At 41.2% G+C, this 14,781-nt stretch overlaps 1 protein-coding gene across 1 annotated transcript in view; it reads right to left on the bottom strand.

Moving 5' to 3' along the window:
- Window positions 1-981: 981 nt before the first annotated feature.
- Window positions 982-14,781, bottom strand: part of SLC27A2 (solute carrier family 27 member 2) — a 21,448-nt gene continuing 7,648 nt past the window's right edge. The window contains exons 4-10 of the mRNA XM_034434659.3: window positions 13,541-13,665; window positions 7,736-7,930; window positions 7,253-7,343; window positions 5,633-5,831; window positions 4,827-4,924; window positions 4,175-4,305; window positions 982-2,105 (exon numbers count right to left, since the gene is read on the bottom strand). Coding sequence (XP_034290550.2) covers window positions 1,929-2,105; window positions 4,175-4,305; window positions 4,827-4,924; window positions 5,633-5,831; window positions 7,253-7,343; window positions 7,736-7,930; window positions 13,541-13,665 — 1,016 coding nt within the window. The 3' untranslated portion in view covers window positions 982-1,928. The remainder of the gene's footprint in view (window positions 2,106-4,174; window positions 4,306-4,826; window positions 4,925-5,632; window positions 5,832-7,252; window positions 7,344-7,735; window positions 7,931-13,540; window positions 13,666-14,781) is intronic.

Below are 14,781 nucleotides of genomic sequence, written 5' to 3'. Positions count from 1 at the left end.
AAATAAATAAATAAATAAATAAATAAATAAATAAATAAATATTGAATAACCCACTCCTAGTCAAATTCAAGCTACGTAAGCCACGAATCACAGCCAATGCAAACATTCAATAGATACTACCCATTGTCTTCCTTTGAGTGAGGCATGTAATCAATTAGGAATAACTATTAGCAATTACCCTCAACAAGGGTAGCCAAAGAGTGTGGTTAAAAAAAAAAATGAAGATGGCAACAAACACAAAACATAGGCAGTTTGATTGCACTACCATCACCATCCGAATTTTTTAAAAAAATCATACTGCAGACATCCCAAGCTTATTCTGGAAAAACAGGGATGGCAAGAACAAGAGATGTTCAAGCATAATATGAGCCACGGTGGCGCAGGGGTTAGAGGGCGGTACTGCAGGCTACTTCTGCTGACTGCCGGCTGCCTGCAATTTGGCAGTTTGAATCTCATCAGGCTCAAGGTTGACTCAGCCTTCCATCCTTCCGAGGTGGGTAAAATGAGGACCCAAACTGTTGGGGGCAATCTGCTGACTCTGCACACCAGTGGTGAGATTCAAATTTTTTTACTGCTGGTTTTGTGGGGGTGGCTTGATGGGCGTGGCATGGCTTGGTGGGTGTGACAGGGGAAGGATACTGTAAAAACTCCATTCCCTCCCCACTCCAGGGGAAGGTTACTGCAAAATCCCCATTTCCTCCCGATCAGCTGGTGCTTGGGAGGCAGAGAATAGATGGGGGCGGGGCCAGTCAGAGGTGGCATTTACTGGTTCTCTGAACTACTCAAAATTTCTGCTACCGGTTCTCCAGAACTGGTCAGAACCTGTTGAATACCACCTCTGCTGTAAACGGCTTAGAGAGGGCTGTAAAGCACTGTAAAGCGGTATATAAGTCTAAGTGCTATTGGTATTGCTATTGCAAAGATTAATGAGATGGAAGAATGGGCGTTATGTTGATTAAATTACTTACGATCACAGTGGCATGATGAAAATCAGCAGAAACATTTTTATAGGCGCATCCGAGAGCAAGTTGAGGTTAGAGATACACAGAGAGTGACCTCTGAGTAATATACAAAGTTCACTTCTTTCTGACCTACACAGAGATCTTCAGCTTGCACCCCAAGTAAACAGCCACTCTGCCATGGTAGAGGATGCACGGATGCGGTGAGTTGAGAAATTGGCAAACGTGATGTATTTCAGAAGTAGAAGACTTAACATTGAAAAAGGGCTCCCAAACTCCGAGATGATAAGATAAAGGAATGTTTGGGGATTGCTCAGAGAATCTGCTACAACAGTCACGTTACATCAGTGGTGAAATCCAAATCTGTTTACTACTGGTTCTGTGGGCATGGCTTGGTGGGCATGGCAGGGGAAGGATACTGCAAAATCCCCATTCCCTCCCCACTCTGGGGCCAGCCAGAGATGGCATTTGCTGGTTCTCCAAACTACTCAAAATTTCCGCTACCGGTTCTCTGAATTGCTCAAAATTTCCGCTACAGGACGTGATGATGTCCAGGTGGGTGAGCCTCCCGCCGCCACCACTACCAATTCGCCCGAACCGGATAGAACCGGCTGAATACTACTCCTGCCTTGTGGGATGGGAACATCCTCATTTTGCACATGATCAGAGATATACCCAAATAGGAACCATTCTCACAGCAACAACAATCTATGGTTATACAAGCTATTAACTTTTAAAGATTCCAAAACATGTAGAATATAACGATATTAGCAGATCAGTCTGGAGGTTGCAGAACAGCTTTGTTCCAAGGTCATCAGCACTATCTCTAAAATATTGACCAAAGGCATGGCCAGCTCAAAATCTAGGCATAAATGTGCAATTGGACTAAAAATCAATTTTCCATAACTTTCTAAAATTATTTAACAACATAATTTTTAAAAAACAAAAATAGTAACAAATTCAGAAGCACTATAGTTTCCGTCTGTTGCTACATATTGAGTTATAGATGTCTTCCGTCAAGGGTGCGTATGCCTTCTCTTTATCATCCCCAAAATATAAGGCATCCTTGACAACTGCCGGATTGAATCCTTCTTGTGCTAACTGCACTTTCCGGTATTTAAATGTTCCAGTGACCTCAAGAGCATCCTATTAAAACAAGAAGAAACAGCACAGCAATGCTAAGTTGCGTAAAGGTCTTTAAAAAGAATTACTCTACTCTTCCTTTCCAAACATAAGGATTTTTGTTTCCCCGTTATGCAACTACTTAAATAATAACCCATCATTAGAGTATAATCCCAGGAGTGGTGCAGTGGCCTAGAGGTGGAGCTCTCGCCTCACAAACAGGAGGCTGTAAATTCCATCCTAGGTAGAGGCAGGTATTTCTCTCTCTGGGCACACTGAGAATATATCTGCTGAACAAAACTCCGCATTGGCAACAGGAAGGGCATCCGGCCAGTAAAACACTCTACTAGCTCCATTCAGTTGCCCAGACTCCAAGGGATTATGGCAGTGATGGCTAACCTTTTCTGGACCGAGTGCCCAAAGTGTGTGTGTACATGCGATTGTGTGCGTGTGTGCCCAAATCCCCAAAATGCAATGTGCGTACGTCCCTCCGCACATACCCCCACGCCTGTGAATGCCCACTATACATGCCCCATCCCCAGCACATGCACGGGTGCCCCGCATGCCCCCCGCACATGTGTGTGCCCTCCACACGTGCCCCCCACACGCGACCTGCCCCCACGCATGCATGGCAGAGACCCAACAACCAACTGGCTGACGGGCGGCATGTGTGCATGCATGGCGGAGCTGAACTGGGGCAATGGCGTGCGTGCCCACAGAGAGGGCGTTGCATGTCACCTATGGCACACATGCCATAGGTTCGCCATCATGGGATTACGGGGTCGTTAAATGAAGATGATTAGAGTATAATCCCAAGGCCATAGCTCAGTGAAAGGTTATTCTTGACATCGGTAACGGATCTGAAAAGGACTCTAGGGAAGCCTCCTTGAACATGGCACTGTTGTGGCCCGTCAGTGGCCTGTGCAGCTAGTAGCTGATTCAGACAGCGAGGAGGCTGGTGTGGTGCTGCTCCAGCAGCCTGTGCAGCAGGCATTCGAGTCAGACAATGAAGAGGCTGGAGAAGATGTGGTGCCAGAGGCGGGGATTCAGCCAGGGCCTTCAGAACCTCCAGAACCTCCTTTAAGTGAAGAGGACGAAGAGGAGGAGCCTCTTCTCAATGCATGAGTGTGCAGAGCTGTGAAAAAGCAGGAGTGGCTCCTCAGGAGGAGGTCTCCTCGAGAGTAAGGCTTGGGGCTAAATGGCCACTCCCCTAGCCTATTTAAGGAAGGATGACGACTGAGGCAATTTGCAGGAAACAACTTCGTTCAAATTCCTTCGCGTCTTGATTACAGAAAACGTTTGATTTGGCTCTTATTTCTCTCTTATCAGTTTTCCTGCAAATTGCTTCTGGGCATTCTGCCAACCACAGTAAGATTATGGTTATCTGAAATACTGTGCCTTAGAACTGAGTTATTATTCTTTGAATTCTTGTCAGCTGTTAATGAAGTTAACAGCCCTTGTTCAGAAAAGACTGATTTATTGTACTTGTGTTCGAACAACTACTAAGAAAGCTCATTAGTAATCTTTAATTAGTAAATTAAGGTTTGTACGGACTTTGTGTGCGCTGCGTTCTTTGGGGTCCGTAGCTGGGGCAGAATAGCATCTATCAGACATGCTGGAAGTTGAACTATCCAGCACTGTGTTTCTCATCCACAGCAACTTCAAGATGAGTGGATTTTAGCTCCCAGAATCCCCCAGCCAGCATGCTGGCTGGAGAATTCTGGGAGTTGAAGTCCATACCACTTAAAGTTGTTGAGGTGGAGAAAGACTGGTCTAGCATGGGTGCTGGGAATTCAGAGGATTGATCCCAGGACACCTGGAGGGCATTGGGAGAAGAAGCCTCGGGGAATCATTGGCCCTCAGTGATTAGCCGTTGAGAACTTCGAATGGTCACCAAATGAATTGGTTGTAAGTTGAGGACTACCTGTATTATAGCACAATGAGAGACACGCAAGTTCTGAGATCTTTCAAACGATGCAATACAGTCCCATCCATGAAAATTTTCGTTCTCTAATGGTTTTCGTTCTCTAATGCAAAGACTGCCACTTTCTATCCAATTGTGAGATATAGAGTATAGATGGAAGATGACCCACCTGAATCCTCACAAAATAAGGTCTTGCGTAAAGAGGCAAGTAATCTGTCACGTGTTTGTAGAGAATTTCCCCATTAAATTCACAACCATCTGCTAGTCGGATGGATGCCATGCCTATTCGGCCTTCGTGACCTACAAGAGAATTGCCATTAATATTGTGTTTTCTCAGCTTTTTTCCACTCAGTCTACGAAACTCGTTTTTTTGTATTTAAATTTTTTTCAAAATCAAAGAGGAAATTTTAGGCAAATGGACCAGAAAACAAAAATCTTCTCAAGGATGTTCATAGAATATGGTTAAAAAAAGTCAAGATATCATCCATAATGATGCAATTGAAATTCTTCCTGTCGTTCCTTCCTTCCTTCCTTCCTTCCTTCCTTCCTTCCTTCCTTCCTTCCTTCCTTCCTTCCTTCCTCCCTTCCTCCCTCCCTCCCTCCCTCCCTTCCTCCTTTTCCTTCCTTCCTTTCTTCCACATTCCATCCATCCTTTTCCTTCCTTCCTCCCTCCCTCCCTCCTTTTCCTTCCTTCCTCCCTTCTTCCTTTTCCTCCCTTCCTTCCTTCTACTCTCCATCCTTTTCCTTCCTTCCTCCCTCCCTCCCTCCCTCCCTCCCTCCCTCTCTTCTCCCCTGGAAAACACTCTGTTTTTGCTCCATACCTGGCACGGGTACACCATACACATTCACCTCCTGAATAAAGTTGATCAATCCTAAAATATCAGCAACTTCTGTCGTGGCCACATTTTCTCCTTTCCATCTAAGGGAACAGAATTCATTTTAAAAAGCACAGAATAAAGCAACACTACGACTGTCCTAAATGAGTCCCAAGCACCTGCTAGAGGGGGAAACTCAAATTTAAGAATTGTATCAGGGGGACCGGAGGGTGGGGGAAAGGCTATCAATCCAGGGCTGATCAATCAGTCATTTTCTAGAGTCAATGAACTATTCCAGAAGATACAACTCAAGCAAGAAAAGATACATCCTCCGGTTACGGAAGGTTCATTCTACCTTGGACAGCAGCTTCAGAGGATGCTATTGCTAAGAAGTCTAGTCCAAACTATAGTTTTGGGCTGCCATCAAATACTGCCACGTGTGGCTTAGCCTCCCACATAATATTTTAGACCATTTGACTACAAATTCATACCCTGTTTCCCCCCAAATGAGACATCCCCTCATAATCAGCCCAATCGGGCTTTTGAGCGCATGGCAATAAGGCCAAACGTTTATTTCAGGGTTCAAAAAAAATATAAGACAGGGTCTTATTTTCGGGGAAACACGGTAGTGCTCTTTCAGCATGTTGGAATTGACTGACTGACTCTTAAATATTAAACTACAACTTCAGTGCTGAAACAGAGGCTGCCACATTTCAAAATACAATGATCCATCTATACTTATTTCCTGCTGACAGAAAGACAAAACAGAGACAGAGAGAGAGAAAGAAAGAGAGACAGAGAGAGAAACAAACCGGAATGTGTCTCCAACTCGATCATGGAAATAAATAAAGTTGTCACGATCAATCATTAAAAGGTCTCCACTGTTGAAGTACACATCACCATTCTGAAAAACATTTCTTAGCTTCTTCTTTTCGGTCAGGCTCTTCGATCCGGCGTAACCGCTAAATGGAACCAACTGGGTGATTTTGCAAACTAACAGTCCCACTTCACCTAGGAGGAACACAAAACTCAAACAAAACCATAAAGTCTGCTGAATAGTAACACTGACTGCCTGAATGCATTGTAGGCCTTTCTGCAAAAGTTCTGTAATTGACAAAAATATAGCAACAACAATGAATATTTCATATTGGTCCATATTAATACCAAAGCAAACTTTTTCTTCCCACCCCCAAAGTTAACATACTCCATGTGGCATTTGCAGTACCCCAAAACTAAATTAATATTTTCCATCGAAATTCTGGTGCAAGATTTTGAGCAGGTTTACAGAAATCCTAAGAGAGATTTAAAGAACTTGTATCCACATACTGGATATACATATTAAAAAAAATCTACTTGGGAATAATAGTCTACTCGGGAATAGACCATAACTTCAAAGTAATCCAGTTTTTACTTTTAGCTCTGATCTGCACCAACTTAAATCAGGAGGCAGTCAGGAGCTCCAAATATTTAAGCATCTCCTTGAACATAGCTAAATGTTGAAGTGCATCATGAACTTGCTTCTTGATGCCAAGACTTGTTTGTACAAGATTGTAAAAACCTTGATGTGTGGTGGCACTAGTGATGCTTTGCTTTGAAATCTTAGATTAGTAAAGGTAAAGGTTCCCCTCGCACATATGTGCTAGTCGTTCCCGACTCTAGGGGGCGGTGCTCATCTCCATTTCAAAGCCGAAGAACCGGTGCTGTCCGAAGATATCTCTGTGGTCATATGGCCGGCACAGAACGCTGTTACCTTCCCACCAAAGGTGTTCCCTATTGTTCTACTTGCATTTTTTACGTGCTTTTGAACTGCTAGGTTGGCAGAAGCTGGGACAAGGAATGGGCGCTCACTCCGTTACGCAGCGCTAGGGATTTGAACCGCTGAACTGCCGACCTTTCAATTGACAAGCTCAGCATATTAGCCACTGAACCATCACGTCCCTAATCTTATCTTAGATTAGAGGTCTCCAAATTTGGCAACTTTAAGACTTGTGGATTTCAACTCCCAGAATTCCTCAACCAGCTAGCTGGGGAATTCTGGGAGTTGAAGTTTACAAAAATTTGCCCAGTTTGGAGACCCCTATCTTAGATCTAAGTTCTTACCCGCTGTAAGTATTTTTGGCTGGTTGTAACATGGATAGTTTTGCTCCAAACTCCACAGAAGATGACAGGAATGTTTCTGGACTGTTATATAAGCCTATAAATGATGGTACCAATCTATTGCTGAGCCCCGAACTACAGGACTATTCATATGCATATTCCTAAAGATGTGATTGACTTTTAAAATCTGGATATTTAAGCAAAAGTTTCTGTTTTGCCTGGCTTTTCAAATGGACTATAGAGCATTGCTTCTTCCTAAAAGCATAAAGACAGTTTGAAGCATGTTATCTGGTGCTGAATTTCAACGGCAATTAAAGATATCAAAACGTAGGTACCTTTAGGAACTTTTATGCAATAGCCATTTTCATCTCTGACAGGTTCATCTTTCTCCACGTCATACTTAATGAGCTCGTATTGTACTATTTTCTAAGGAAAGCATAAGACCATTGGTATATTAGGGGTTTAACACAGAGATTCAAATGCTTTTTTTTTTCTTTGTACATTTGCAGTCCCTCCAGACAGGTTTAATCCCCTAATCATCCTGGTTGTCTTCTCTGCATTCTTTCTAGAATCTCAACATCTTTTTTATAATGTGGTGACCAAAACTGGATGCAGTACTCTAGGTGTGGTCTTACTAAGGCTTTATAGAGTGGCATTAGATAATAGATAACAGAGACGTATCTGCAATAATGATGTTTTTAGGAAAGCCCCATACAAGTTGCTTTTCAAAGGAGGTTCCTAGTCGATCACCGATGGATGCTAGGAAAAAAAAAACAATTGGTAAATACAAGTTAAAATAAATCTTTACTTTTTCATACCTTGTGGAAATAATTCAATCTTCCCACAGCTCCGATTTTCCCAGTGTAATTCGCAAATCCAATATTGCCTTCGGTGGCCGCATAAAACTCATAAATACGCATGTCTCCAAATCTTCTGACGAATTCCCTCCAAATATCAGCCCGTAAACCGTTACCCACAGCCAGTCTTACCATGTGGTTCTGGTCGTTGTCTTTCTAGAAAGAAAGAGATCACCATTTCAGAAGAGTGTAAAAGATTTCTCGGAAGAGAACAAACAAATTAAAAAGCTTTCAGTCTCATAGTTAGAGAAGCATTCCATGCTGATTTACCAGAGGGAATGAATCACCTTTATTTAGGAACAGAAAATGATGTCCTGTTGAAGCTAGCCCAATATTTCTCAAGCTGTGTGACTTTCAGGTGTCTTGAGTTCAACTCCCAGAATTCTCAGCAGTGACCAAGGTCAGAGTAGCTAAGAGCTGTTGGAATTGATTTCAGCTCATCTAGAGACTACCAATAAAGGAGAATATTTGTAGCTCAGGGTTGAAATGAAGGGTCCTTGATGGTCTCTGAGTTTGGTGGTTTTCTTGCAGATGTTTCATAAACTAGGTAACATCATCAGTTCTAATAAGGAGTACCGTATTTTTCGGAGTATAAGATGCACCTTTCCCCCCCCCTTAAAAAGGGGTGAAAATTTAGGTGCGTCTTATACACCGAATGTAGCCCCACCCACCCACTGGCCCCCACCTTTTGGCCTCTGCCTCACAGCAGTTACCTCCTTGCAAGCAAACAGCAAGAAAAAAAGAGCTCCTTTCAGCTTCAGCACAGCCTAATTAGCACAAGTTGATTGGCTCAGCCTCCCGACTCTGAGCTGATGTGCTCTCAGCTGTTTTGCGCAGGGCTCTGCTGTTTGCTGCAAAGAGGTAAATTGCTGGAGCAGATTTTTTTTTCCTTGTGCTAATCAAGCTAGGCTGAAAACGAAAATGAGAGTAAAGCAGGCTGTTTGCTGTTTGCTGTAAGGAGGCAAAATTGCTCAGAGGCAGAGGGAGATTTCTTTTTCTTCTTTTCCTCACCAAAAAAGGTAGGCGCGTCTTATACTCCGGTGCGTCTTATACTCCGAAAAATACGGTACCTTACTAGCATTGATGATGTTACCTCATTTGGGTAATCAAACATCCTTACTAGCACTGATAATGTTACTTGTTTGAGTAATGAAAGTTCTGCAAGGAAAAATCAACCAAACTCAGAGAGCACCAAGGACCCCTTGGATGTCCAAAATAAATCTAGGATTAATTCTTTTTTCCAGTCTCTAGACAGAGATATAGTAAGCTAAATTAGTGGCAAAAAAGGGACTTCCTCAGATAAAGTCTCTTTTCTCCATATAATAGGACAACAGGAAGGTATAAAGCTAGTGATCTTATAACAGGATGTGATTTAGTCAGTCCCTCCCTCCCCCTCTCCCTCTTTCTTTCTTTCTTTCTTTCTTTCTTTCTTTCTTTCTTTCTTTCTTTCTTTCTTTCTTTCTTTCTTTCTTTCTTTCTTTCCTTCCTTCCTTCCTTCCTTCCTTCCTTCCTTCCTTCCTTCCTTCCTTCTTTCATCTGGAAGTTGCCAAAGTAGGGAAACAGTAAACTGCACCAAGAAGAATAACTCGATAATCATTTACAGCCAATGTAGATGATTGTACATTGAATATTATTTGTACATCTGATTCAGTCGAAGACCCCTTCTGATGATCTTGATGTATGCACGCAAAATGGTTGAACGAGAAGTGAATCTTCTTTCTGTGCCCTCAGGGAAAAGCTTTAACGCCATCTGTGCAGGCGCAAAGCATGGCGTTAAACACACTTCACCAAATGTGCATTAAGGCGTTGAGTATAAGCACCTGGGAAGCCTTGTGTATTCATGGGTTCCATGACACTTTCTTACACACCATTGAGAATTTAAAAATTGTGTATTGTTTTAGTTAAATTTAGTTTACCCAAACTGTAAAAGTGGCTAATTCTAAATAACTTGGTATATTGAAGAGATGAATCTATCAGTTCGTTTTCCTTTTTTTTTTTCCTTCTTAGCTTTCTTAGCTTTCGCCCCCTTTTCTCCTTTGATTGTGGGCCTCTGAGATTAATTTTTCCATCTAGTAAAGTTTCTCTAGGGGGGAAACAGACTATTATCATCCTCCAGTTCTGCTGTTCGTTTGTTTTTTTGTTTCTCATTAATCCTTTTGTGCGTTAAGGAGAAAAATAAAAGCAGCTGCCATTAAAACTGGCTGTGTAAATAACCACAAAAGAAACACATTATGCCAGGGAGAGAGAAAATGTGGAACAAAATGGCTTGGATTTGTTGCTGCACATAAACATCTGTACAACATATATTGTTCACTTATGTGTAACTCTGCCCTGAGAAATTCATACCCATTTATTCAGATGTGGTAACCAATTACTACTATGTTGCATACAATAGTAGTATGCATGAATACTTCTGAAGGTGCAAAAAGAATCCTGTTTTTCCTGTTACTATAATAGAAATTGAGCAATATGCCTCCCAGTTTAATTGCCAGATAACAAAATCTTTAGTGGTTACAGATTTATAACACCTGCAGGCTAAGCACCTTCCACCAGTCAACGTCTCCTTGGATCATATTATCCCATCATTATCACAAATATGTGTTATTCAGTCTTGTGAGCACTTCCTTGGTTTATGCAACTATTGTACTTTGAACAATATGCTGGACAAAACATGGTTAAATATTCAGTATTGAAGGGATCCATTTGGCCAAAAGGGCAATTATTTATCTTAGATTGAGAAGGTGTTTTTGTGCTAGAATTTTTTCCCCCCGTGCACATAATCTGCTTAAACATAACATTCATTGATTTGCCTGAGACAAATCATAGTATTAAAAAATGTACCATCTGAAAATTCTGTAATTTCTGCAATCACAAATCTCCTGGATCACCAAAATAACAAATTTTGTAAAGAATTTGTGGCCTTCCTGTCTCTTGCGTAACAGGAGAACAAATTAAAAAAAAGAACTGCCCAAAGAATTAAGGATATAGAAGCACAAAATGACATAGCTATCCATAATAAGATGGGTAACTTGAGCCTGTAGTACAGTGGACTAAAGCACTGTTATTAACAACTGCTGCTTGCAATTACTGCAAGTTCAAATCTCACCAGGCTCAAGGTTGACTCAGCCTTCCATCCTTTCAAAGGTAAGTGAAATGAGGACCCAGATTGTGGGGGCAATAAGCTGACTTTGTATAAATATACAAAAGTATGAAGGCTATTGCTTAATGCATTGTAAGCCGCCCTGAGTCTCCGGAGAAGAGCGGCATACAAATTAAAGCAAAAAAAATAATAATAATGGCTGAGCAAATACAAACGTACTTTTCAAGCAGACAGCTATTTGAAGTTACAACTGCCAAAACATCTTAGGGAGATATTTACGCGAGCGAGATTCGAACAGCTTGACACAATGGCCAGATATGGGAGATTCCATTCTATACTCTACAATGAGCGTCTCTGCATTTGCGGAGCAGCAGAGGTAGAAGATCTGGCTCCCATCCTATTTGACTGTTGCTTGTATAAATGGGTAAGAGACAGGTATCTTGATCTATATACCAAATGAAGGACCCATTGGGATCCCCATATCAAAACAACTTACTTTATTGCAGCCAGAACCTGAAAATAATATTTAACACAGCACAGTACTTAAACCAAATGGTTCGGTAGAGATCTGCATACGTGGGACTGATTGGAGTAGATTGCAAGGGTGACACCGAAATATAATTTTATGTCATTTTACTCTATTTTATATATCTATGTATCAAATTATATTGTATCTAATCCTATAACTATTGTATTTTACCCTACTTTTATTTTAAATTGTTTGTATAAGATTTTAATGGTGATATGGGTTTGCACCTTGTGCTTTGATATCGCCTATAGGCTAATCAATAAAGCTAACTAACTAACTAACTAGAAAGTAAAAGGAGGGGGAAAATACTTTCAGACTTGTAATTTGGTTTTAGATCCAATCGGAAAATTATTCTGTTAATGTAAACTTGTACTAAATGTAATGTTAATACTTGCAGTTTGCAATTCTTGTCTAGATTAACTCAAGGAGCCAACAAATGCCAAGCTACCTGGCTTGAAATCAGACAATTAAAGCCTAATTAGAGAAATTCAATTTTTAATGATCAAGGGAAATTATTTCTGTTTGGTGTTCTGTCTGGTGTCCTCTTTGAAAAATCTTTCAGACACTTTCTCCCCAGTCATGTGGCTTTATGCCTTCTTTAAAATCAAACAAAACACCTCCAAAGATTCTTCCAGAATCTCTTGTTTCATAAACGGTGTGTTTCATAAGATTGAAAGATTGTTTTCATTAACCATTTGTATCTGTTTGGTTTGCAGATGAGGGGGTTGTAAGCTGATATAAATATTTAGAAGTGTCAATTTCCACTCTTTATATTTACAGAAATAAACTTCTATTTATTTGGAATTAACGGCTTCTCCCAATTGTCTTGAGCTGAGTGAATTCTTTGCTTTTAATGCTTTAATGCATTTAGTTGGAATAGTTGTACATAGAAGGCAAGCACCCATTCCTTTCATTCCAGCTAGGGGTGAAAAATGTGGTTTGATGTTTATTGATTGAACATCATCAAACATCAAAAACCCGGGAATTGGCAAAAAGCAGGAAGCGAGACATGAACCACAAGGAAGAGTTAAAAAAAGGAAGAGGACTCACTATTTATAACCTCCATATTATCTATCTGTCTACATCAAAAGACACAGAACATTCTAAAGCCGTTAAAAACAATATTGAAAGTAATTAGCATGCCCTGTCCCATAGGGAGTGCCCTTTGGATATTCCACTTTTAACCCTTTTACGCATATAATATCAGAAGAGCGATGGAAAGTAGGACACCAGGGATCTTCCTCTATTAGAAGAGAATATTCGTAGTTCCGGTTTGAACAGTAGGGTCCTTGATGTTCTCCAAGCTTGGTTGTTTTCTTGCAGATGTTCCTGTTGTGGTCCGCCAGCAGCCTGCGGAGCTAGCAGCGGAGTCGGACAGTGAGGAGGCTGGGGAGGACCATGGGCCAGTCCTGGAGGCTGGGGAAGGCCCGGATGAGGGCTCTGCATCGGAGGCAGAGCTGGGACCAGGGCCATCTGGGAGTGATATGCGGACTCCGGAGCATCCAGAGACGAATAGCAGAGAGGCAGAGGAACAGGAGGAGCCTCTTCCTGTGCACGCATGCACAGAGCTGCCAGAAGATAAGAGCAGCTAAAGCAAAAAGGACGACTCAGGAGTAAGGCCAGGAGATGTTTGGCCCCTCCCATAAGGCTTAAAAGAGCAGCAAAGGCTCTTGGGCTCTTTGTAGGAATGCAATGTTGCTAAATCTGTTTTTCAGTCGGCGTCTGAGCTTCGTGGGGCTTTGCCAAGAAAGGCCTTTGGCAGGGTGTCAAAGAAGATAAAGGTTTGTGATAAGCCAAAGGACTTTTTCTTAAGGACTTGTTTTAGAATTAATTTGGACTAAGCTGGGAATGAAGTAATTCTCAGCTGTTATAATAAAAGAGTTTTGTTTGAGACTAATTGTGTCCTGTAATGACCAAGTGAGCCTAAGTCATAACAGTTCCATGATCAAATTAGGTGATGAAGTGCACGGATAATATTACCTAGTTTGGTAATGAAACGTCTGCAGGAAAACAGCCAAGCTCGGAGCGCACCGAAGACTGCACCTTCTTTTATTTTGCATGTTGGAAGTAATCCGTTTGGTGAATGGGAATGATGTATCCATCAGAGATAATGGGAAAGAGGTCAAATAAGGATTACCTTGGGCACATGGCATAAATAACGAAGCACTTCTCCAATGTACTGTATGACGGTCACCTTGTATTTTCTACAATCATCCCAAAACTGAGAAGCAGAGAATTTTGAGCGTAATACTAAGGTAGCGCCTGGGAATGAAGGGAAAATGGGAAATAAGTACACATTATATCTATCCACACATGGACATATGTTCTCAAACCTAGTGCTGAAGAAAAGTGGTCTACCCAATACCTTCTTTGTTGTCTCTTTGGGTGGATACCTCCAAGTATGATAGAAGTCCATGACCAACTTCTACAGTTTGCATTCAGCTCAATATCTATCCGTTGAGCAACTCAACTCTGTTGCAGAACGAGAGTCATGGTTGCTGAGGGACACTACTATGTGATTAAATACGTCCATACTTTGAACTTGGTTCAAACTTGGCAGGCTCGCTACGATATACAAGCTTTTGGTTTCTCTTCAGTGAGATGTTGGTCTTCTTACACAAGCTCTTACAAATGCATAAACTTGGGGATTTTATTTAAATTACACTGTATGAGTAAAATCTGAGGCCATAAATCATCAAATTGTATATTCTAAAGAGAGAAAACAGAATAAAGGTGAACAAAATGATAGATAGATAGATAGATAGATAGATAGATAGATAGATAGATAGATAGATAGATAGATAGATAGATAGGCAGGCAGGCAGGCAGGCAGGCAGGCAGGCAGGCAGGCATGATAGATGAGAAAGAAAAAAAGAAAAAAGAAGAAAAGAAAGAAAAAGAAAGAAAGAAAGAAAAAGAAAGAAAGAAAAGAAAGAAAGAAAAGAAATAAGGAAGGAAGGCAGGCAGGAAGGAAATTACTGATGAATCTCACTCATGGCATGAAACAAATGAGTGTTTGTAATATAATTATTTTAAAACCTAAACCATGAATCCCTTACTGGCAATATCAATTGTGCAAAATGTGACTTCCTTTCAGAAAAAGACATCAGCCAAAAGAAATCATTTTTTTCTCCTCATCAAACCAGCCTAGCCAGTTTAACAATAAGATAGCCGCCTGTAAGGTCTACATACCGAGCTACATAAAAAGGGTAGCGCAATCAAACTTAATAAAACAATCGATCTTAGATTAAGATATGATTGTGACCCTTTCTGATAATATGGAAAGGAGGGAGCTAAATTTTTGCTCAGAAGAAAGCACCCCAGGGTAACACACTTAGAATACTGGTTTGCTGGTGTAAAAGTTTTTTCCATTCAGAC

The sequence above is a fragment of the Pantherophis guttatus genome, chromosome 13, assembly GCF_059756535.1.
Source record: "Pantherophis guttatus breed Tessera chromosome 13, ASM5975653v1, whole genome shotgun sequence".
NCBI lineage: Eukaryota > Metazoa > Chordata > Lepidosauria > Squamata > Colubridae > Pantherophis > Pantherophis guttatus.
The sequence above is the reverse complement of the archived record's forward strand: the minus strand, read 5'-3'. Positions and strand labels throughout refer to the sequence as shown.